At 44.6% G+C, this 23,943-nt stretch overlaps 2 protein-coding genes across 5 annotated transcripts; one reads left to right on the top strand and one right to left on the bottom strand.

The window, feature by feature from the left end:
- The first annotated feature begins 124 nt into the window (after positions 1-124).
- Positions 125-19,692, top strand: LOC139561068 (FACT complex subunit SPT16-like). 4 transcript variants are annotated; one of them, XM_071377891.1, is made up of 26 exons: positions 125-143; positions 458-626; positions 1,550-1,642; positions 3,297-3,467; positions 3,662-3,814; positions 4,077-4,223; positions 4,492-4,643; positions 5,089-5,261; positions 5,372-5,462; positions 7,110-7,183; positions 7,343-7,455; positions 7,671-7,736; positions 8,003-8,101; positions 8,237-8,352; positions 10,214-10,367; positions 10,485-10,612; positions 10,769-11,031; positions 11,402-11,520; positions 11,694-11,747; positions 11,832-12,016; positions 12,441-12,516; positions 16,925-17,094; positions 18,131-18,260; positions 18,364-18,493; positions 18,573-18,647; positions 18,892-19,692. In XM_071377891.1, exons 2-26 carry the CDS (start codon positions 561-563, stop codon positions 18,996-18,998), a joined length of 3,105 nt encoding a protein of 1,034 aa, XP_071233992.1. In that variant the 5' UTR covers positions 125-143; positions 458-560; the 3' UTR covers positions 18,999-19,692. The 4 variants fall into 4 exon arrangements, with proteins under 4 accessions (XP_071233992.1, XP_071233993.1, XP_071233990.1 ...); XM_071377892.1 differs by lacking the exon at positions 125-143 and adding an exon at positions 172-363 and having other exon boundaries at positions 18,364-18,487; XM_071377889.1 differs by lacking the exon at positions 125-143 and adding an exon at positions 172-363.
- On the bottom strand, positions 12,768-16,902 carry LOC139560995 (putative per-hexamer repeat protein 5). The gene is made up of 3 exons (XM_071377787.1): positions 16,892-16,902; positions 16,296-16,658; positions 12,768-14,658 (listed from the first exon to the last, which is right to left on the bottom strand). Exons 1-3 carry the CDS (start codon positions 16,900-16,902, stop codon positions 12,768-12,770), a joined length of 2,265 nt encoding a protein of 754 aa, XP_071233888.1.
- Positions 19,693-23,943: the final 4,251 nt, after the last annotated feature.

Genomic DNA, 23,943 nt, shown 5'->3' with positions numbered 1-23,943 from the left:
CATAAGCAAACCACGTGTGGCATATACATTAGTCCACCAGCATTTTATAAACACGTGGCGCTATTTTATCAAAATAATGTGGTTGCCATTATAGGGGCGAGTGTGGTAATTGACCTATCAAACATCAACATGCCCGACAGACTGTAAGAACAGGGGGGGGAGGGGGAAAACTGAGAAGGGGGAAGGGTATTCATTATTTCGAGTCGTTTATGCTTGGCACCAGTGTGGGCAACAAAACAGCTAGATGTTACGTAATTATTAATCAGAAGAAAAATTATGAATTTTATATTTGTATCGATTTTTAACAAAACGGGTGTATTTTAATATATATATATATTTTTTTAAAAATATACAAAAAAAAAGGTAATATATCAACCATAGAGTCACATCTTGAGGAGAACTGAACCTAACCACCGTGCATATATCGAGAAGTAAAGAAACATCTCTTTTGATATAGGTTTCAAGGCGTGGAAAGTGCGAGAAAACAGCAACCACACTCATCCGGCCTGTGCTGCTCTGAGAAGCCAGGAGCTGGAGTTTGAAGCTGTAAAATACTCGCTATGGCGGTAAACTTGGACAAGGAAGCGTACTACCGCCGAATTAAGCGATTATATGGCAATTGGAAGGTAATTAGCACGATATAAATATTTGTATATCAAACTAGTAAAAGCATGTTCTGGATGCTGACACGGCGGGGAGCCACGTTTTTAAAGTGCGTTTTTTGACTTTGTTTTCAGCATGAGTGAGTGCCGTGGTTGGTTTTGTTGCTACAGTAGCGCAAACAGCAATGATACATTTGATTATATAGACTTACATGTAGTTATGAAACACTTGTAGATTGAATACATTCAGGAGACATTACACATCCTAAAAATGATAGTTACAACATGGCCACTTATTATGCATTGTATATTGTCCACGAAGTCAGGCTGTTAACGTTAGCTATGCTAATATATAGTTAACTAGCTAACCAGCCATATCTGGCACTTTGTGGAACGACCACTTTAGCTCGTTGCCAGTCCAGCAAAATATTAATTCATTCTGAAGTTGCACATCTAGAATTGGCACCAAAATACGTTGTCAGAAAGTACCATGGAATGTTTTGACAGAAATTGCTAGCTAGTTGCCTCTTGTCCACATAACTAACATCAAAGTTTGACATTTTCAAGCTAGCATGCTACTGTAGCTAACTAGCTTAACATCGCGCCAAGCAGGCAGTGATTTGTTGCATGCACTTTTTTCTTTTGAGGGCGCAAGGATTGATCTCATCATCTGCATTTGAATGCCAACCAGTAGTTCACTAGCAACTTTCTCTCAATCTTCATTGAGATATAGCAATATATATAGTTATCAACTTTAGCTAACATGTTCTTAACTGGTTAGCTAACTTTCCATTTATTCATACTTATCACCTGCACTCAAAAAGAACAAGCAACGTGTCGACCACAACGGTGGCTAACTGTACCTTTTTGCTCACTGGTTGACTTAGCTTGAACAATGTGAAACATTTCTATGTTAATCAACAAGTATCTATTTTTTTCTCTATTAGAAAGGAGAAGATGAGTTTGGCAAAGTGGATGCCATGGTGGTCTCCGTTGGGGTGGACGAAGAGATAGTGTATGCCAAATCCACTGCCCTGCAGGTAAAACCAGTGGATTTAACCCTATCCAGGAGTTAATCCTGACTGAGCTCATCAGGGAAAACTGTGTGCACATTTACAAGTACAGTGCATTCGGAAAGTATTCAGACTCCTTGACTTTTTCCACATTTTGGTACATTAGCCTTATTCTAAAATTGATTTTTTTTTTAAATTCTCCCCTCAATCTACACACTACCCCATAATGACAAAGCCAAAACAGGTGTAGAAATGTTTGCAAATGTAAAAACTGAACACATTTACATAAGTATTCAGACCCTTTTCTCAGTACTTTGTTGGAGAACCTTTGGCAGCGATTACAGCCTCAAGTCTTCTTGGGTATGATGCTACAGGCTTGGCACACCTGTATTTGGGGAGTTTCTCCCATTCTGCTCTGCAGATCCTCAAGCTCTTTCAGGTTGGATGGGGAGCATTGCTGCACAGCTATTTTACGGTCTCTCTGGATCGGGTTCAAGTCCGAGCTCTGGCTGGGCCACTCAAGGACATTCAGAGACTTGTCCCGAAGCCTCTCCTGTGTTGTCTTGGCTATGTGCATAGAGTTGTTGTCCTGTTGGAAGGTGAACCTTCACCCCAGTCTGAGAACCTGCTCCAGAGCGCTCAGGACTTCATCAAGGATATCTCTGTACTTTTCTCCGTTCATCTTTCCCTTGATCCTGACTGGTCTCCCAGTCCCTGCCGCTGAAAAACATCCCCACATCATGATGCTGCCACCACTATGCCTAACCATAGGGATGGTGCCAGGTTTCCACCAGACATGATGCTTGGCATTCAGACCAAAGAGTTCAATCTTGATTTCATAAGAACAGTGAATCTTGTTTCTCATGGTCTGAGAGTCCTTTAGGTGCATTTTGGGAAACTCCAAGTGGGCTGTCATGTGCCGTTTACTGAGGAGTGTCTTCCGTCTGGCCACCACCATACAGGCCTGATTGGTGGAGTGCTGCAGAAATGGTTGTCCTCCTGGAATGTTCTCCCATCGCCACAGAGGAACTCTGGAGCTCTGTCAGAGTGACCATTGGGTTCTTGGTCATCGCCCACACCAAGGCCCTTCTCCCCCGATTGCGCAGTCTGGCTGGGGCGGCCAGCTCTAGGAAGTCTTGGTGGTTCCAAACTTCTTCCATTTAAGAACGGATGCCAGCATGTTCTTGGGGACCTTCAATGCTGCAGACAATTTTTGGTACCCTTCCCCAGATCTGTGTTTCAACACAATTCCTTCGACCTCATGGCTTTGTTTTTGCTCTGACATGCACTGTCAACTGGGGGACCTTTTTATATAGACAGGTGTGTGCCTTTCCAAATCACATCCAATCAAGTTGTAGAAACATCTCAAGGATGATCAATAGAAATAGGATGCACCTAAGTTCAATTTAGAGACATAGCAAATATTTCATAGTCTGAATATTTACGTAAAAAGGTATTTCAGTTTTTTACTGTTTTTGCTTTGTGTTGATTGAGGGTTACAATTTTTAAAATCCATTTTAGAATAAGGTTGTTACGTAACAAAGTGGAAAGGGGGGGGGAGGTGGTCAGAATGCACTGTATGTGTTATGGCTTCTGTACTGAAGAAACCTCGGTAGTTTACACTCCAGCATAAGCATATTGCATGGAGTAATTCATATACCCTCTCATCCTTCCTCTCCAGACATGGCTGTTTGGTTATGAGCTGACAGACACCATCATGGTGTTCTGTGAGTCTAAGATCATCTTCCTGGCCAGCAAAAAGAAGGTGGAGTTCCTTAAACAGGTGGCTGTAACCAAGGGCAATGAGAACGCCAACGGGGTTCCACCAATCACACTGCTCGTCAGGGAAAAGGTAAGCGTTGATTGGTAGACTCGGGATGTTCTATCCCTGATTCACTTTCAATGCGTATTCTCACATTTCAGTACAGTACTTTAATGTGTGTGGCACAAGAAGTTGGTGTGACCGTTGTTTGAAAGAGTGTGTGTGAGTGCATGCACTCATGTCAATGTGTTTGAGCTGAAGGATAATGCTTTAACGCCCCTCAGAACGAGAGCAACAAGGTTAACTTTGAGAAGATGGTGGAGGCGATCAGGGCCAGTAAGGAGGGCAAGACTGTGGGTGTGTTCAGCAAGGACAAGTTCCCCGGCGAGTACATGAAGAGCTGGAACGACATGATCACTGCCGAGGGCCTGGAGAAGGTGAGCGAAAGGAGGAATGTGGGAAAAGAGGGACTGGGGGAGGAAGGAAGGAGGGAGGGGTGAGATGGGTTGATAGTAAAATATTATTGTTTCCATGTGGTGTCAATTTGCAGAATGGTGGGTAGCTGGTGTCTGTCTGTGGCGGGAGGCAGTCTTGCATTAAAAAGAGACCCGCATGTAGCTAGTTATTGGTCTGCAACAGGTCACAATCCTTATGGGCTCTCCCTGTCTCCATCTCTCCCGCTCTCTTACCTTCCCCCAGGTGGACATCAGTGCGGTGGTAGCCTACACCATTGCCGTGAAGGAGGATGGGGAACTGGCTCTGATGAGGAAGGCTGCAGCCGTCACCAGCGACGTCTACTCCAAGTTCTTCAAGGAGCGGGTCATGGAGATCGTGGACGCAGACGAGGTAGGCTTTGTAGTCACGCTCATTATCCACTCCTACAATGCCTGTAGACAGGTGCAACATCCCAGCAATCACATTCATATGATATAGCCATCTTGGAAAGCCACTGTTGTCATTCAGACAGGTACAGTCAAATTGGGCCAGACTGACCCACTACCAATTTAAGATCTAGACTGTATGTCCAAATAGTTTTGAATCGTCTAATTTTGTCCCCAAGATGACAAACAAAACATTGTTTCCTGAATGTGTTCTCTCCTCTGTTCCCTAACAGAAGGTGCGCCACAGTAAGCTGGCTGAGTCTGTGGAGAAGGCCATCGAGGAGAAGAAGTACCTGGGGGGAGCAGACCCCTCCACGGTCGAGATGTGTTACCCCCCCATTATTCAGAGTGGGGGCAACTACAGCCTCAAGTTCAGTGTCGTCAGGTAAACAGCTGCTTCCTGTTATGTTCATGTTTTAAGTATCCCTATATTTCTGTTATTATGGTGCTATCACTCTGTTATTGGTGCGCCTGCACAGGAGTCTCAGTTGATGGACCTGTCCTGAGTGTGATGGTGACGATGTACTGTGGTAGTACGGTGAAGTAAACGTTGTTCAACTGGAACCTAGTCGTTGTGTCATTTTGAGTTAACACTTCCATGGCTACGTCTTCAGCGACCGTCCCCACTGATGTATATTTTTTTAACCTAGTTTCAGTGCTCAACCTACATGCAAAACAATATAAAATAATTAACAGGTTAATCCAAAATGTGACCCATTTTGATGATAAAGACCAACTTCTTTCTGTATCACGCATACAGTACCTGTCACAGCAGACTCATTTATAAGACGTTATAACACCTTTTTTATAACGCCGCTATAACTCTTCAGCGATAAGAACCACATGCACTTTGGGGCCATCACGTGTGCCATGGGGATCCGCTACAAATCGTACTGCTCCAATCTGGTCCGGACCCTGATGGTGGACCCCCCACAGGAGATGCAGGACAACTACAGCTTCCTACTGCAGGTGGAAGAGGAACTGCTCAAAGAGCTCAAACACGGTGAGGGATGGAAGGGAGATGCAGGGTGTTTGTGTTTACGGGGTAGAGTACACATGATTTATGTAACCTGACTTTATTTCAATTTTTTTCTCTTACCTTGTTCTCTGTAGGTGTAAAGATCTGCGACGTGTACAATGCTGTGTTGGACTACGTCAAGAAGGAGAAGCCTGACCTGGCGGCCAAATTCACCAAGAACCTAGGGTAGGACACACACACTTACCTTCTCACACACATGGCCTCGTATTGATTATTATGCTTGGGCGGTAATCCAGATTGTCATACCTTCGTACTGACCTTGTGCCATTCTGGGATATTCTGTAATACTGGCAATGAACACAAAGGACACTATTTTCAAACCCCACTGATCCTCTTCAATCCGAAGATTAGCAATGCTAACAAGTACATGTAAAATCCCATAGAGAATGATAACTTAATGCTAACGAGCGCATTGCGTACATTTTATACAGTCTCTGACCTAGAGTATTTGCAGTCTAATAAAAAGCATGAGCTGGTGCACACCCCAAAAATGTTGGTGGATGTGCTGACTAACGGCGGGTCATCTGTAGGCTATGTGGTCATCTGTAGGCTATGTGGTCATCTGTAGGCTATGTGGTCATCTGTAGGCTATGTGGTCATCTGTAGGCTATGTGGTCATCTGTAGGCTATGTGGTCATCTGTAGGCTATGTGGTGCCTTCAAGATCACCCTGAATCTCAGTGCAAGAGGCGTGTCACTGGAGTACCTGGTTCGAATCCAGGCTGCAGCAAATCTGGCCCCGTTTGGGAGTCCCATAAGCCGGCGTACAATTGGCCCAGCATCGTCTGGGATAGGCCGTCATTGTAAATAAGAATTTGTTCTTAACTGACTTGCCTAGTTCAATAATACAAATTTAAAGAAGGCACAGTGATGCGGACACGTTGGTGGTTTACCCAATAAATTACTGGGAGCTTGTATATACAGTCTGCGACTCTTATCTAAAGTATTTGCAGGACAGACATCCCAGTTAATACACTTATACAAGTAACTCGAAAATGCTACTTAGTTTGCTGCACTCACACAACAAATATTAGACAGCAAGGCTCTTGATCCAGGAAGTGATTCTCTGCTGATACCAACTCAAGCTTGATTTTGGAAGAAGCTAACCACTTAGCTAGATAGCTAACTAGCTACTAAATTGTCAAAGCAAATGCACAACTGTAGAGCATTTAGCACATTTTAGATAGTTAATAGTTATAAGATATCTACACCTAAACAAAAATATAAACGCAGGATGTAAAGTGTTGGTCTCGTTTTTCATGAGCTGAAATAAAAGATCCTAGAAATGTTCCATATGCACAAAAATCTTATTTGTCTCTAGTTTTGTGCAGCAATTTGTTTACATTTGACTGCAGGTATTTACTTAAAGATATACACATTTATTTATTTTAAACTTAAAAGAAATAGATTCAACGGTATTGGAAAATACCATCCCGTGGCTATTTCAAACAGGGTGGGAAATGTACATTTGGTCCACCAGCCACAGTAGCTGGTGAATGCCCTTATTTTACCATCCACATTTTATTCTGAAATAAATTATAGTGAAGATTAATCACAGACCCCAGTACCTGCTTTCACCACTAGGTTTGATATTTTCTCTTCCAGAGCTGACACTCATTTATTTAAAATTTTAATTTTTTAACATGGGTTTTGTATTAAGGGAAGAAAAAAAGAAAATACTGCTCCCAAATGCTCTGTGTGACCACCTGCCAATCTGGCTGGTAAATACAGTATTACGGTAAACTGCCCAAGCCTATTGAGGACAGAGTATGTATCATGTGTTGATTTTGTGCGTCCCCTCTCCCTGCTGTAGGTTTGCCATGGGAATAGAGTTCAGAGAGGGTTCCCTGGTCCTGAACAGTAAGAACCAGTACAAACTGAAGAAAGGTGAGCACTCAAGTCACTAAGGTGTTTTACTGAATATAAGTAGGATACTTTGTAGACATTGTATTTTGTGTCTCATACACAGGCCATTTTAAATGGTGTGTAGAGCGGACACTTTCATAACTGTGTGTTGCCTGTGTGTTGCGTGTGTGTGTTTTACAGGCATGGTACTGAGCATCAGCCTGGGTTTCGCTGACCTGGTGAATAAGGAGGGGAAGAAGGAGGAGCAGAAGAAATACGCCCTGTTCATAGGAGACTCCGTACAGATCAACGAGGTAGGAGATAGGAAGGGCAGGGGATGGAAGGATGAGGGAGGGCAGGGGATGGAAGGATGAGGGAGGGCAGGGGATGGAAGGATGAGGGAGGGCAGGGGATATACTTCAAACTTTTTTTTTAAAGTGACTCAAACAGTTTTCTATCAATCACATTTGGGTTGTTGTATTAGCTCAGTGATGGCAGTAAAGAAACACTTAAAATGTATATCTTGAAGGATGATCCAGCGACAGTTCTCACTCCGGTCAAGAAGAAGATAAAGAACGTCGGAATCTTCCTAAAGGTACGAAAGATGGCCGCCGTCTCTCTGCTTCTTGATTCACTCTGTCCCTCACAAACCCTGAAAGATGCAGATCTATTTAAAATATTTTAATGTTTATTTAGGGCTCTATGTCCTCGTAACTGTTTATATTTAAGCAACAAGGCCTGTGGTATATTGTCTGATATACACATAGCTGAAATGCTGTTTCAGCCAATCAGCATCCAGGACCAAAACTATCCAGTTTAGCCCCCTCCCCCCAAAATATATGATTTGTTTCTTCTTGACAGAACGATGAGGAGGAGGATGATGAGGAAGATGCTGATGATGCAGAGGAACTACTGGGAAAGGGAGCGCGTGGACAAGCTTTACTCCAGGACAGGACTAGGGTGTGTGTGTGTGTCGTCCGTGTGTGTGCTTGAGAGAAATTCACTATACTTACACCATCTCAGTTTCTGTGTATGAGATTAAATGCTGTCTTTTTGATTGGTCAGAATGTGAGAAACTGTTATTTGTTTGGTCAGAATGAGATGACGGCGGAGGAGAAGAGGCGGGCTCACCAGAAGGAGCTGGCCAATCAGGTGAACGAGGAGGCCAAGAGACGTCTGACAGAACAGAAAGGAGAGCAACAGGTCCAGAAGTGAGTGAACGAGGGGGAAAGAAGAAGAGGAGGAGATGGGATGATGGTATAATAATTGGAGGGAGATGGGAGACCAGAATGAGAGGAGGCTGGTAATAGTTAACTTCTCTGGGATATGTGGGACGCTAACGTCCCACTTGGCTAAAAGCCAGTAAAAATGCAGAGCGCCAAATTCAAATAAATTACTATAAAAATCTAACTTTCATGAAATCATAAATGAAAGATACCAAATTAAAGCTACACTTGTTGTGAATCCAGCCAACATGTCAGAATTCAAATAGGCTTTACGACGAAAGCACACCAAACGATTATGTTAGGTCAGAGCCAAGTCACAGAAGAACACAGACATTTTTCCAGCCAAAGAGAGGAGTAACAAAAACCATAAATAGAGATAAAATTAATCACTAACCTTTGATCTTCATCAGATGACACTCATAGGACTTCATGTTACACAATACATGTATGTTTTGTTCGGGAAAGTTCATATTTATATCCAAAAATCTGAGTTTAGGGGGGACGCTACTGTCTCACTTGGCCAAAAGCCAGAGAAAATGCAGAGCGGCAAATTCAAATAAATTACTATAAAAATCTAACTTTCATTAAATCACACATGAAAGATACCAAATTAAAGCTACACTGGTTGTGAATCCAGCCAACATGTCAGAATTCAAATAGGCTTTTCGGCGAAAGCAAACAATGCTATTATCTGAGGACTTGTTTTAAGGACATTACATCAAAGTTGGATCAGCCTGTAGTGTGGTTTTACACTTTAATTTTGAGAGTGACTCCAAATCCAGAGTTGATAAATTTTGATTTCCATTGATCATTTTTGTGTGATTTTGTTGTCAGCACATTCAACTATGTAAAGAAAAAAGTATTTAATAAGAATAGTTCATTCATTCAGATCTAGGATGTGTTATTTTAGTGTTCCCTTTATTTTTTTGAGCAGTGTATATCCAAAATGTCCATTTATTTGGCACGTTTGATCCAGAAAAACACCGGTTTCAACTTGTGCAACGTGACTACAAAATATCTCAAAAGTTACCTGTAAACTTTGCCAAAACATTTCAAACTACTTTTGTAATACAACTTTAGGTATTTCTTAGCGTAAATAATTGATAAAATTGAAGATGGGATGATCTGTGATACAGGATTAAAACAAACTGTAGCTAGCTTTCTGGTCATGCGCCTCTAACAAACAGTACACTTTAAGTGACCCTCGTTCTGGATGGCCGTACTTCTTCATTACACAAAGGAAAAAAACCTCAACCAATTTCCAAAGACTGTTGACATCCAGTGGAAGCGGTAGGAACTGCAAGAAGGTCAATTAGAAATCTGGATTCCCAATGAAAATCCATTGAAAAGAGTGACCTCAAAATAAAAATCTGAATGGTTTGTCCACGGGGTTTCGCCTGCTAAATAAGTGCTGTTAAACTCAGACATGATTCAAACCGTTTTAGAAACTTCAGAGTGTTTTCTATCCAAATCTACTAATAATATGCATATCTTAGCTTCTGGGGATGAGTAGCTGGCAGTTGAATTTGGGTATGCTTTTCATCCAAATGTGAAAATGCTGCCCCCTATCCTAGAGAAGTTAAAGGAGTGGAATGGAACAGAGGAGGAGAGTTGGTAGAATCTACATGATTGGGGGGAGGTGGAAGAACGAGAGAGAATTATGTTTATATTTATAGTATTATGTTTGTCTAAATGATGTTTCGTAGAAAACAACTAGAACAGATACATTTACATGATTAAGTAATTCCGGATTTCACTCACTCCCTATGTTTATGTAGATGGTCTTTCCAAAAATGCTTGACGTCACCAATGAATTAAATGCAGTATTTCCTTCTCTCTCTTCTAGGTCCAGAAAGTCCAATGTCTCCTACAAGAACGGCTCTCAGATGCCTCGAGAGAAAGATGTTCGAGACATGAAGATTTTCATTGACAAGAAATATGAGACGGTTGTCATGCCTGTCTTCGGTATTGCCACCCCTTTCCATATCGCTACCATCAAGGTACCACACACACACACACACACACACACACAGACACTAATCACAATTTGACCAAATTTAAGACTATACCTATCTTAGGAAAAAAAATTACATTGCTGTGTCCCTCTGTCTGTCTAGAACATCAGTTCGTCGGTGGAAGGGGACTGGACGTACCTGAGGATAAACTTCTATGTTCCCGGCAGCTCTCTGGGACGCAACGAGGGCAACATCTTCCCCAACCCTGATGCCACCTTTGTCAAAGAAATGTGAGAGGAAATGTGTCTGTGACTGAGTGCCCATGTACTGCATGTTTCACTGTTGTCAAATATCAAGCAGATGGACTGATAGTCCGTGTGTGTGCTGTATCCATCTTTATCCACCTGCTGCTGTGTCTGACGTTGCTCATACCCCCCCACCCTCAGTACGTACCGGGCGTCGAACCTCAAGGCGCCTGGCGACCCAACGGTCCCGTCCACTAACCTCCAGAACGCCTTCCGCATCATCAAGGAAGTGCAGAAGCGCTATAAGACACGGGAGGCTGAGGAGAAGGAGAAGGAGGGCATCGTCAAGCAGGACTCGCTGGTCATCAACCTGAACCGCTCCAACCCCAAACTCAAAGACCTCTACATCAGACCCAACATCGCCCAGAAGAGGATGCAGGGGTCGCTGGAGGCCCATACCAACGGTGAGGAAAGGGTTCCATTAACAAGGAATTGAGAGAGGAGTGGAGGAACGAACAGAGGGGAAAGAGAGAAATGGTTGAGTTTCATCCCAGATCACAGGATTGCTGTAAAGACTATAAGAATGCTGTGTATTCTCAATCAACATTTGTCATATTAGCTGACTCTTTTATCCAGAGTGACTTAGTGCATTCATCTGAAGATGGCTAGGTGAGACAACTGCATATCAGTCGTAGTAAGCAAATTTTTCTCTAAAAAGTAAGCAAAGTGGGGTGTAGTAGGACAAAAAAAGTGTCCCTCCAGCCTCAACGAACCTGGTAAACATGTATGTCTATCCAGGACAGAACCTGGTAAATAACATGTCTGTCTGTCCAGGTTTCCGTTTCACGTCCGTCCGTGGGGACAAAGTGGACATTCTCTACAACAACATTAAACACTCCCTCTTCCAGCCCTGTGACGGAGAAATGATCATCGTACTGCACTTCCACCTCAAGGTGTGTGTAACCTTAGGCTAAGTACAAGATGTCTGACTTTCTATGCGTTGGTAATCAAGCTGTGGGTATTTGGGTCTATGCTTTCCCCCGTGGCACTTGGCGTGGTCTTGATTTAGTTTAGATGTGTTTGTGCGTCCATTTTGACTTATCCCACCCCTCTCGTCCTCCATCAGAACGCCATCATGTTTGGTAAGAAGCGTCACACAGACGTGCAGTTCTACACAGAGGTAAATATGAATTTAAATGAAGTTGTTATCCTATGTTTTATCTTACCGTAATATATTGTCTCATCCTACCTTATTTCCTCTTAGGTGGGCGAGATCACCACAGACCTGGGCAAGCACCAGCACATGCACGACCGCGACGACCTGTACGCCGAGCAGATGGAGAGGGAGATGAGACACAAGCTCAAGTCTGCCTTCAAGAACTTCATCGAGAAGGTGGAGACCCTCACCAAGGAGGCGCTGGAGTTCGAAGTGCCCTTCCGAGACCTTGGGTATGAGGGGGGGGGGGGGGGGGGTGGAGGAGAGTTATGGTAGGGATGCAGAGGGATATGGACAGGGTAAGGGTTAGGGCATTTTGAGAAAACGTGTGTATTATGGGAGGAAGAGGCGGGGGGTGGAGGGATGGATGGATGCAGTGATGCAGAGGGAAGGAGGAGAGGGATATGGACAGGGTAAGGGTTAGGGCATTTTGAGAAAGCGTGTGAGTATTTAAAGGAAACATTTTGTATACTTTTTGTGCCTCTGAGCGTTGTTATATTGATTCCCGTGGACATTTCATGTTGTATCTGAGCAATGGCCGAGTTTTGCATCATATGATGGGTGACTCTTTCCTTTAAGCACGAAGTTGGGTGTTCAATAAGGAACTGTATGAAACTGTTGAAGTTAATGTTAGAGGACATTACTGTCTGTGTTCAGGTTCCAGGGCGCACCCTACAGGAGTACCTGTCTGCTGCAGCCCACCTCCAGTTCCCTGTGTAACACCACTGAATGGGTGAGTGCCTACTAGTACTGTTACTGCTCCCGCTGCTAGTACTGTTACTGCTCCCGCTGCTGGTACTGTTACTGCTCCCGCTGCTAGTACTGTTACTGCTCCCGCTGCTAGTACTGTTACTGCTCCCGCTGCTAGTACTGTTACTGCTCCCGCTGCTAGTACTGTTACTGCTCCCGCTGCTAGTACTGTTACTGCTAGTACTGCTACTGCTCCCGCTGCTAGTACTGTTACTGCTCCCGCTGCTAGTACTGTTACTGCTCCCGCTTGCTAGTACTGTTACTGCTCCCGCTGCTAGTACTGTTACTGCTCCCGCTGCTAGTACTGTTACTGCTCCCGCTGCTAGTACTGTTACTGCTCCCGCTGCTAGTACTGCTACTGCTCCCGCTGCTAGTACTGCTACTGCTCCCGCTGCTAGTACTGTTACTGCTCCCGCTGCTAGTACTGTTACTGCTCCCGCTGCTAGTACTGTTACTGCTCCCGCTGCTAGTACTGTTACTGCTCCCGCTGCTAGTACTGTTACTGCTCCCGCTGCTAGTACTGTTACTGCTCCCGCTGCTAGTACTGTTACTGCTCCCGCTGCTAGTACTGCTTCTGCTGCTCCCGCTGCTAGTACTGTTACTGCTCCCGCTGCTAGTACTGTTACTGCTCCCGCTGCTAGTACTGCTACTGCTCCCGCTGCTAGTACTGTTACTGCTCCCGCTGCTAGTACTGTTACTGCTAGTACTGTTACTGCTCCCGCTGCTAGTACCGTTACTGCTCCCGCTGCTAGTACCGTTACTGCTCCCGCTGCTAGTGCCGTTACTGCTCCCGCTGCTAGTGCCGTTACTGCTCCCGCTGCTAGTGCCGTTACTGCTCCCGCTGCTAGTGCCGTTACTGCTCCCGCTGCTAGTGCCGTTACTGCTCCCGCTGCTAGTGCCGTTACTGCTCCCGCTGCTAGTACCGTTACTGCTCCCGCTGCTAGTACCGTTACTGCTCCCGCTGCTAGTACCGTTACTGCTCCCGCTGCTAGTACCGTTACTGCTCCCGCTGCTAGTGCCGTTACTGCTCCCGCTGCTAGTGCCGTTACTGCTCCCGCTGCTAGTGCCGTTACTGCTCCCGCTGCTAGTGCCGTTACTGCTCCCGCTGCTAGTGCCGTTACTGCTCCCGCTGCTAGTGCCGTTACTGCTCCCGCTGCTAGTGCCGTTACTGCTCCCGCTGCTAGTGCCGTTACTGCTCCCGCTGCTAGTGCCGTTACTGCTCCCGCTGCTAGTGCCGTTACGGCTCCCGCTGCCAGTGCCGTTACGGCTCCCGCTGCCAGTGCCGTTACGGCTCCCGCTGCCAGTGCCGTTACGGCTCCCGCTGCCAGGGCCGTTACGGCTCCCGCTGCCAGTGCCGTTACGGCTCCCGCTGCCAGTGCCGTTACGGCTCCCGCTGCCAGTGCCGTTACGGCTCCCGCTGCCAGTGCCGTTACGGCTCCCGCTGCCAGTGCCGTTACGGCTGCCAGTGCCGTTACGGCTCCCGCTGCCAGTGCCGTTACGGCTGCCAGTGCCGTTACGGCTGCCAGTGCCGTTACGGCTCCCGCTGCCAGTGCCGTTACGGCTGCCAGTGCCGTTACGGCTCCCGCTGCCAGTGCCGTTACGGCTCCCGCTGCCAGTGCCGTTACGGCTCCCGCTGCCAGTGCCGTTACGGCTGCCAGTGCCGTTACGGCTCCCGCTGCCAGTGCCGTTACGGCTCCCGCTGCCAGTGCCGTTACGGCTCCCGCTGCCAGGGCCGTTACGGCTCCCGCTGCCAGGGCCGTTACGGCTCCCGCTGCCAGGGCCGCTACGGCTCCCGCTGCCAGGGCCGCTACGGCTCCCGCTGCCAGGGCCGCTACGGCTCCCGCTGCCAGGGCCGCTACGGCTCCCGCTGCCAGTGCCGCTGCGGCGCCCGCTGCCAGTGCTGCTCCCGCTGTTAGTACTGTTACTGCTCCCGCTGCTAGTACTGCTCCCGCTGCTAGTACTGCTCCCGCTGCTAGTACTGTTGCTGCTCCCGCTGCTGGTACTGCTCCCGCTGCTGGTACTGCTCCCGCTGCTGGTACTGTTTCTGCTCCCGCTGCTGGTACTGTTTCTGCTCCCGCTGCTAGTACTGCTCCCGCTGCTAGTACTGCTCCTGCTGCTAGTACTGCTACATTATAACCAAAAGTAGTTCAATACACATAGGAAATGGTGTGCCATTTGGGACACATCCTGTGTGTAACCATTATCCTTCAACCAAAGGGGGATAATAGGGAAAATAACTTTAATCCATTGAGCATTATTATTATTCACGAGCAGGGAAAAACCAATGAGTTTGTTTTACCTTGCTTGCTTGTTTTACACCTAAGGTATTATTAATGTTTCAGTTATTATTGACTGTATAACACTATACTCCACCATTTCCATGCAGGTCATAGATGTGCTCAAGGCAATGGTTCACCCATCTAAAACAAAAGCTTCAAGTCTGCAGACAAGTTCTTCCAGTTTAAAAGTATTTTGTAAGGCGTTCCAAGACGATGGCGCAGAGTACATAAAAGCCCTTTTACTGAATTCAGTTGGGACATTTGGAACAGTTAGCAGGATAAAGTCCAGCGAACGAAGAGAGTACCCACCACATTTCTGAACAATAAAAATGCCCAAATAAAAAGGTAGTAAACCCAAAATGGCTTTATAAATAAAAGTATACCAGTGACTGAGCCTACGAGTGACTAGAGAAGGCCAGCCAACCCTGGTATACAAAGTGCAGTGGTGCGTAAGGGTTTTGCAGTTTAAAATAAATCTCAAAGTGCCATGGTAAAGGGTGTCAATTGACCTCAAACACTGAGTGGAATCATTCATATATAAAATATCCCCATAGTCTAGTAAAGGCATAAATGTAGCTGATACTAGCCTCCTTCTGGCTTCAAAAGAAAAACAGGCCTTATTCCTAAAATAAAATCCCAATTTCAGCTTCAATTTTTTTGTAAGTTGTTGAATATGCAATTTAAATTAGAGGCCGTCATCAATTAAAATAACAAGATATTTTTGAGGTTACAACCTCAATCTCCTTGCCCTGACAGGTAGTAATAGGTGAAAGATTCAGAGGTCTATTTCTTGCTTTAGAAAACACCATTAGTTTAGTTTTGTCAGTATTGAGGATAAGCTTCAATTGACACAAGGTATGTTGAACAGTATAAAAAGCAGTTTGCAAGTTCTGGAAAGATTTTGTAAGAGACGAGGCACAACAGTAAATAACAGTATCATCAGCATAAAAATGAAGTTGCGCATTTTGGACATTTGTCTAAATCATTTATATAAATTGTGAATAAGAGGACCAAGTACAGAGCCTTGGGGCACACCATTAAAGACAGACAATTTAACAGACATAAGCCCATCAAATTGAGTGCAATCAGACAGATAGTTGGCAAACCATGCAACTGCATGCTCTGAAAGACCTACACTCGACAATCTCTGCCTTAGTATAGCATGATCAACTGTATCAAAAGCCTTAGAGATCAATAAAAAAGTGAGACACAGTGCTGTTTTTTGTCAAGGGCTTCAGTGATATCATTTAAAACCTTCATGGCTGCTGTAATTGCCCTATGCTTCTTCCTGAAGCAAGATTGGTACATTGATAAAAGAGTTAGTAAATAAACTCTTTTAGCTGTTCACTCACAAGGGTTTCAAGTATTTTCACCAGGGGTGACAGCTTTGAGATTGGCCTATAATTATTTAAAATAGTTGGATCTCCTCCTTTCAAAAGTGGTAGGACAAATGCTGATTTCCAGATTTTTGGAATTTCATTACATTCCAGGGTTAGATTGAACAGATATGTAAGTACTGGTGTTACTAGTACTGGTGTTACTACTAGTACTGGTGTTACTACTGCTACTACTGGTACTGGTGTTACTACTGCTACTACTAGTACTGGTGTTAATACTACTACTACTACTACTACTACTACTACTACTACTAGTGTTACTACTACTACTACTGGCGTTACTACTAGTGTTACTACTACTACTGGCGTTACTACTACTACTACTACTACTACTACTGTTGTTACTACTACTACTACTGGCGTTACTAGTACTGGTGTTACTAGTACTGGTGTTACTACTACTACTACTGGTGTTACTACTACTACTACTGGTGTTACTACTACTAGTACTAGTGTTACTACTAATGGCGTTACTACTACTACTAGTACTAGTACTGGTGTTACTACTACTAGCACTAGTGTTACTGCTAGTAGTACTACACCTTCACTGATATAGCCAGCAGCACTGCTTGCTTACTCCCATGTGTTTTAAGCCAAGCTAGGCCTTGAGGCAGATATTTTACTACAGATCTAATAATATAATCCTCAGTAGGTTAAAAGGGACATGCTCTCAGCAGTGTACTATGTTTTCATTCCTTCCTCTCTCCTTCCCCAGCCTCCGTTCGTGGTGACTCTGGATGAGGTGGAGCTGGTGCATTTTGAGCGTGTTCAGTTCCACCTGAAGAACTTTGACGTGGTCATCGTCTACAAGGACTACAGCAAGAAGGTCACCATGATCAACGCCGTGCCCGTCAACTCACTGGACCCCATCAAGGAGTGGCTCAAGTAAGTACATCAATTAACCTAGACCGGTTTTTCTGACTAGATTACTAATCTACTGCCTTTCCTCAAAGTCCCACCCACAGTGATTGACAGGTCTGAAACCCTACCAACTCTGACTCACAAACATCCTGCCCCCTCTGAAAATTCCACCCACAGTGATTGACAGGCCAAACTCTTAGTGGTAGTTCACCCAAATTACAAAATAACATTGGTTTCCTTATCCTAGGTGTCGACAGCAGCAGATCCAATAATATACATCATTTAAAGAACAAGCATTGTGGCAATTCATATTTTGCAGTAAAACTAAATTACTTTTAATTTCATTAGAACAGGTTTAATGTTAAAGGTTCTCTTACTTAGAAAATAGTCCTGATCATGTAGGTCTTGGCCTAGACGATATCCATAACAAGTAACACACTGAATTCATTCATTTTAATTGTAGTCTTTCTACAACTCGTATTACCAATCTGGGAGGTAAAGTTAAAGTATTTCATAATGTAGCTGTGCATTTCGGATGGAATCAAGGCATTAGAATGTACCAGAGGCCACCACAAATGGACCTTGTTCTGCCCCCCAAAAATTCAGGGGACATACCCCCTGGCTTTACTGAAAACACGGATTAACCAATCAATTTATTAGCCGGTCAGTCAACTCACTCGACCCCATCAAGGAGTGACTCGAGTCGACTGGATCCGTGTGGCTCAGATGGTAGTGTGGCACTCGCAACGCTGAAGTCGTGGGTTTGATTTCAGATTGTGCAACCGATATACGAAAATATAAGCACATCTGTAAAACGCTCTGGATTAACTGTCTGCTAAATGTCATATAGCCATCAACCAATCACTTTGTGGATTTTGTCTCCTCCTTTTTAACTATGAATTTGTTTTGGGGGGGGAAAGGAATTAGATTTTAAATTGTTTGTGTTTTAGTAGAGTTTTACCAAGTGTTGCTCCTCAAAAGAAATAAATACTTAAAAAACCTGTCTCGCTCTCCTCTCTGTCCTCCTCACTCGCTCTCCACCCCACCTCTCTCTCTCCAGTTCCTGTGATATCAAGTACACAGAGGGGGTCCAGTCTCTGAACTGGACTAAGATCATGAAGACTATAGTGGACGATCCAGAGGGCTTCTTTGAACAGGGGGGCTGGTCTTTCTTAGACCCGGAGAGTGAGGTGAGGGCTGTGTGTGTGTGTGTGCTATTATTACAAGATAGAAAACATAGTATTAAAGTTAAGTTGTTGGACAAATGTATTTTTCTCTCTCCATCTGTCTCAGGGGGAAGGAGCAGAGGATGACTCTGAGTCGGGGGAAGACGGGACGTTTAACCCCTCGGCAGACGAGAGTGAGGTAGAGGAGGAAGACAGTGATGAAGATTATGACTCGGAGAGCGAGGACTCCGGTAATGGTAACAAGTCATGTTGAGACACACACACACACACATACAAATATACAGAGACTTAGTAGTGTGTGCGTGTGTATTTCAGACTACAGTGCGTCGCTGGGCAGTGAAGAGGAGAGTGGTAAAGACTGGGATGAGTTGGAAGAGGAGGCCAGGAAAGGTGAGTCTACTCTACATTCTCCCCAAGGAGGGAAAAGGCTAGTTACCATCCCTGAAGTAAGAGGTCCATGGTATAGAAACACTGAAAAATAATACAACTTTGTTATCCAATATGAATTGGAACTTCTTCACTGACCTATGACAGTTTTGTCCCCGTGTGTTTTGATAATGAGACACTTCGTGTAATGTGAAATCCGTTTCAAATGTTTTGGTATTGAGTGTCTGTCTCGTGCCTCCACTCCTAGCCGACAAAGAGTCTCACTATGAGGACGCGGAGGAGACCTCGTCAGCTAAGAGGAAGGGTCGCTCGTCAGCCCCGCCTCCCAGTGCCAAGAAGAAACGGCGTCACTGAATGACACCCACCACCAGACTGTCACCTATGCACACACTGCCAAAAACATTGTTGATTCAATCCCCCGCTCTAATTCGTCTTCGCTCTGTCACTTCCCTTCGTCTTTCTCTCATACGCAAACACACACACACGCTATACGATCTGTATATAGAGGTAGTAGCACCCCCGTGCGTTTGTATTAGACCGTGAGTGTCGTGATTAAATGGGCATATCGTACCTGACGATAGACGGTTCATTCCTCCCTCCATTCCTTTGGCAACTCACTCCCCTGTTTCCAACGGCCAGGTGTGTGTGTGTGTGTGTGTTGAAAGGGTTTTAATTGCAAACTACTGTTTTTCTGTTAAATTGTTTCTAAACCAATATATTAAGCAGTGATGATGCAGTATCTTCTAAGCATTTTTATAAGATTTAGTGACAACAAATAATCATCCATTCCTCCTTTCTACTGTTCTATCCTTCTTGGACATAGTTTATTTGTTGAGCGATTAATATGTTGGGAGGGGGGGCAGAGCCGATATCAATATTCCGTTTTTTTAATGGGGGTTTGTACAGACTGACGCTCAAGAACCTCACAATGTCTCTCATTTCCCCACCGCTTTCCTCCATCTTTCTGTTAATCCTGGATAGGTAGACTGTTGAATTGTTAATTAAAAATCCAGACTTTTTTTTTTTGTAATAAAATTCAAAAATAGTGGTTATTTTGTCTTTTTCATTCATTTAAGTGTCACTGTCAATGCTACCTATTAATAACTGAGATTGATTAACCATTCTCTGTGCTACAGTGTTCAATTCTGAGTTGGTCTAGCATGACCGGTCTTCTGTTATTTTGTATGAGAATAACTTAATTTTTATATAGCTCTTTGAATACAAGTAACAAAGTGCTTCATAAAATAATGAACTGAAAGTACTAACAAATAAACACATGACCGGAGGAAGGAGAATGTTTTCTGGCTATCATCTCTGCCAGTAACCAGTTAAGTAACAACAATTGACAGGTGGTATGAGGGGAAACTAAGAATGGGACCAGAAAGTCAAATCTAAACTAAAGGAACATTTCCTTAATTCTTAGCTGACCCATCCTTAAGTCTTTAGGCCACAATGAGCTCCACAGACACAGAGGGGGTTAAATAACTTTTGGTGTAACTTAAGGTACACTACATGACCAAAAATATGTGGACACGTGGTAGTCGAACATCTCATTCTAAAATCATGGGCATTAATATGGACTTGGTTCCCCCTTTGTTGCTGTAACAGCCTCTACTCTTCTGGGAAGGCTTTCTACTAGATGTTGGACCATTGCTGAGGGGACTTGCTTCCATTCAGCCACGAGCTCACTCGCAATCGGCGTTCCAATTCATCCCTAAGGGGTTCGATGGGGTTGAGGTCAGGGCTCTGTGCAGGCCAGTCAAGTTCTTTCACACCGATCTCGACAAACCATTTCTGTATGGATCTCGCTTTGCGCACAGGAGTAATTGTCATGCTGAAACAGGAAAGGGCCTGCCACAAAGTTGAAAGCACAGAATAGTCTAGAAGGTCATTGTATGCTGTAGTGTTAAGATTTCCCTTCACTGACACTAAGGGGCCTAGCCCGAACCATGAAAAACAGCCCCAAACGTATTCTTCCATCAAACTGTACAGTTGGTACTATGCATAGGGGCAGGTAGCGTCCTCCTGGCATCCGCCAAACCCAGATTTGTCCGTTGGACTGCCAGATGGTGAAACGTGATTTATCACTCCAGAGAATGCGTTTCCACTGAGTCCAATGGCGACGAGCTTTACACCACTCCAGCCGATACTTGGCATTGCGCATGGTGATCTTCCGGTTGTGATACAGCCTGGAATCGAACCAGGGTCTGTAGTGACGCCTCTAGCACTGAGATGCAGTGCATTAGATCGCTGCGCCTCGCAGGACTGACTGGAGCGGAATCAGTGGAATGGTATCGAATACATCAAACACAGGGTTGATAACTTTGGTTCTACAGAGAAGGAGAGACAGAGTTTGCTAACTGGGATGACGGATAGCTGGATAATTTTGGAGAAAGTCAATACTGTGGACTGTTGTTGAGTGGAGGGAAGTGGGAAGATACTGACTGTTTTCCCGAATTAACTTCTTTGTGTGTTGTGATGGTGAGTATCCTTCTGTACTTCTGTATATTAGTTTTCCCATGGACAGCGGTGCATAACTATAACATTGAATTATCATAGTTAAAATGCAAATCCAGGTATGAATGTTTGTCCACTTTTATCCTAACTTCCATCTAAGTAAATTCTTCACTTAGCCATACATTGATGTCAATGGGAGACTAAGCGAAAAATGTGACTTAAGTGGAAGTTAGGATTCACACCTTAAGTTCGTTCACTTGTTGTGCAGAAAGAAAAGTAGGGAGTCGGACATTCTTATCAGACAGCTGACGAGTTGGTCTGAAGCTCAGAGCTACTGCAGAGTGCTACACAGACCTGGCCAGTGTGAGGAACCAGGCTCAGAACCATGGAGGTGCCTAGCCTGGAGCAACAGCAGCATGTCGATTGGTCTGTTCAGAAACAGGGCGTGGTCAGATCAGAGTGACTCCTTCAGGTAACACCAACACGTTACATTACAGTGCTGTAGCTACTGTGTAGTTATTTAGGTACATTTAACAAGTGTTACATTTGCTATACTGTACTTACCCAGCACGTGTGGTTAGGGGGGTTGCTGCTCTAAATACATACCATGTATAACAGGAATAACTACACTGTAACAAGGACACTATAATGTAAAGTGACTCCTCTTCCCCCCCCCCCCTCCTACTCCTCTGCCACCTCCCCTTCCCCCCTCCTCCTCCCTCAGATTCTGAAATGAGTGAAGGAGAAACATTTGGAGATACTTATAATGAAGTAACACTTTCACACCTACGCAGTTGTAGCTGCGTTTCAATCGGTGACGTCACTCGCTTTGAGACCTTGAAGTAGTGGTTCCCCTTGCACTGCAAGGGCCGTGGCTTTTGTGGAGTGATGGGTAACGATGCTTCGTGGGTGACTGTTGTTGATGTGTGCAGAGAGTCCCTGGTTCGCGCCCGTGTCGGGGCGAGGGGACGGTCTAAAATTATACTGTTACATTGATGCTGTTGACCCGGATCACTGGTTGCTGCGGAAAAGGAGGAGGTCGAAAGGGGGGTGAGTGTAACGGATGTGAAATGGCTAGCTAGTTAGCGGTGGTGCGCACTAATAGCGTTTCAATTGGTGACGTCACTCGCTTTGAGACCTTGAAGTAGTGGTTCCCCTTGCTCTGCAAGGGCTGCGGCTTTTGTGGAGCGATGGGTAACGATGCTTCGTGGGTGACTGTTGTTGATGTGTGCAGAGGGTCCCTGGTTTGCGCCCGGGGCGAGGGGACGGACTAAAGTTAAACTGTTACATATGTAAATGATTTACATTTCACATTTTAGTCATTTAGCAGATGCTCTTATCCAGAGCACCTTACAGTTCGACTTCAGATAGCTAGATGAGACAACCACATACTTATTTTTCACAAAATCTTAAAAGATGATACTGTCGGTCTTTGCAGACGATACTGTCTCATCATCATCACTGCATACTATATCTATTGGTTTACAAACAAAAACATGAAACGCATGGGGCTGCAACCAATGTTCCCTCCAAAAAAAATTCAGCACTGAGAAAATGTCAGGTCTGCTGAGCGCAAACTTGAAAGTTGTGAAAATTTTGTGCAACTTCCAGCGATCGTTTACTGTGAACACTGAGGCTGTACCCGCTTTAAGTTTCACACCCTGATCTGTTTCACCTGTCCTTGTGCTTGTCTCCACCCCCTCCAGGTGTTGCCCATCTTCCCCACTTATCCTCTGGGTATTTCAGCCTACAGTAGCAGCCAATGTGTGGTGTTCAACGTAGGCCTACATTCCATGAGACTTTAGAAAAAAAACATGCAGGGCTTGACATTAACCTTTTTTTAAATTTAACCTTTGTTTAACTAGACAAGTTTATCCACTTGTCCTTCAGACAAAGATCAGACAAAAAAAATTGTGTTTGATGCAAGAAACCACTTTACAAAATAAAATGCATTATTCCCATACCGTTATTAAAGAGATTAAACAGATCCATATATGACAATGGTCTATTTACATATAGGCCTACTGCAGCTCTGATTGGTTATGTCGCAACCATTATGGGCTGAGTCGTGCTCAATAGAATCCTACTCTGAAGCATTCTGGTTACAGCAAAATCTCTTGCATGGTTTGTTTTGTCTCGGTATGTTGCATTGAAAGTGGTTACTATTGTGTTGATTCGATTACAATCGCCACAACGTTGATAGTGTTAACTAACCGGAAAACATTAGAAAGTTGAGTGAAGTTCAATCTCCCGCTTCTCTCAGTGGGCTGATATTTCTTCTGTGCTCTGCAGGGCAGTCCGGGGCGGCAGTCTAGGGCCTACTGCACGCCAGCGCACGAGCTCAGTTTAGAGGGAACACTGGGTGAAACCCATAGGCACATTCTATAGTGTGTTCATGTAAGGAACTAGCCCAGAATGTGACCATTAGACCTGTTTTACTGGAAAGAAGACAAGGAAGAGACATACAGGATATGTAAGGGGAGCCGGGAGCTACAACTGCGTAGGTGTGAAAGTGTTACTTCATTATAAGTATCTCCAAATGTTTCTCCTTCACTCATTTCAAACGATCCAGCTAATGTAGAGGATCTCTCGCCAATAGTTCTTCTGACACAGAGAAATGGTTGAAGGGAATTCAACTGTTAGATATGAAGAGGTGTGTGCTGTTCCTCCTGCTGCTCTCAGGTAAGCCTGTACACACACACATACAGATAGTATGCAATACAATGTGTGTGCGTGTGTGCGTGCGTGCGTGCGTGCGTGTATGTGTGTGAAATCAATCTCCAATCTCCACTGGATTCTTGCATAGATTTAATTTTGTGTGTGTCCTTTTTCAGGTTTCTAC

Source organism: Salvelinus alpinus, chromosome 31 (genome assembly GCF_045679555.1).
Source record: "Salvelinus alpinus chromosome 31, SLU_Salpinus.1, whole genome shotgun sequence".
In the NCBI taxonomy this organism is placed as follows: Eukaryota; Metazoa; Chordata; class Actinopteri; order Salmoniformes; family Salmonidae; genus Salvelinus; species Salvelinus alpinus.
The sequence above is the reverse complement of the archived record's forward strand: the minus strand, read 5'-3'. Positions and strand labels throughout refer to the sequence as shown.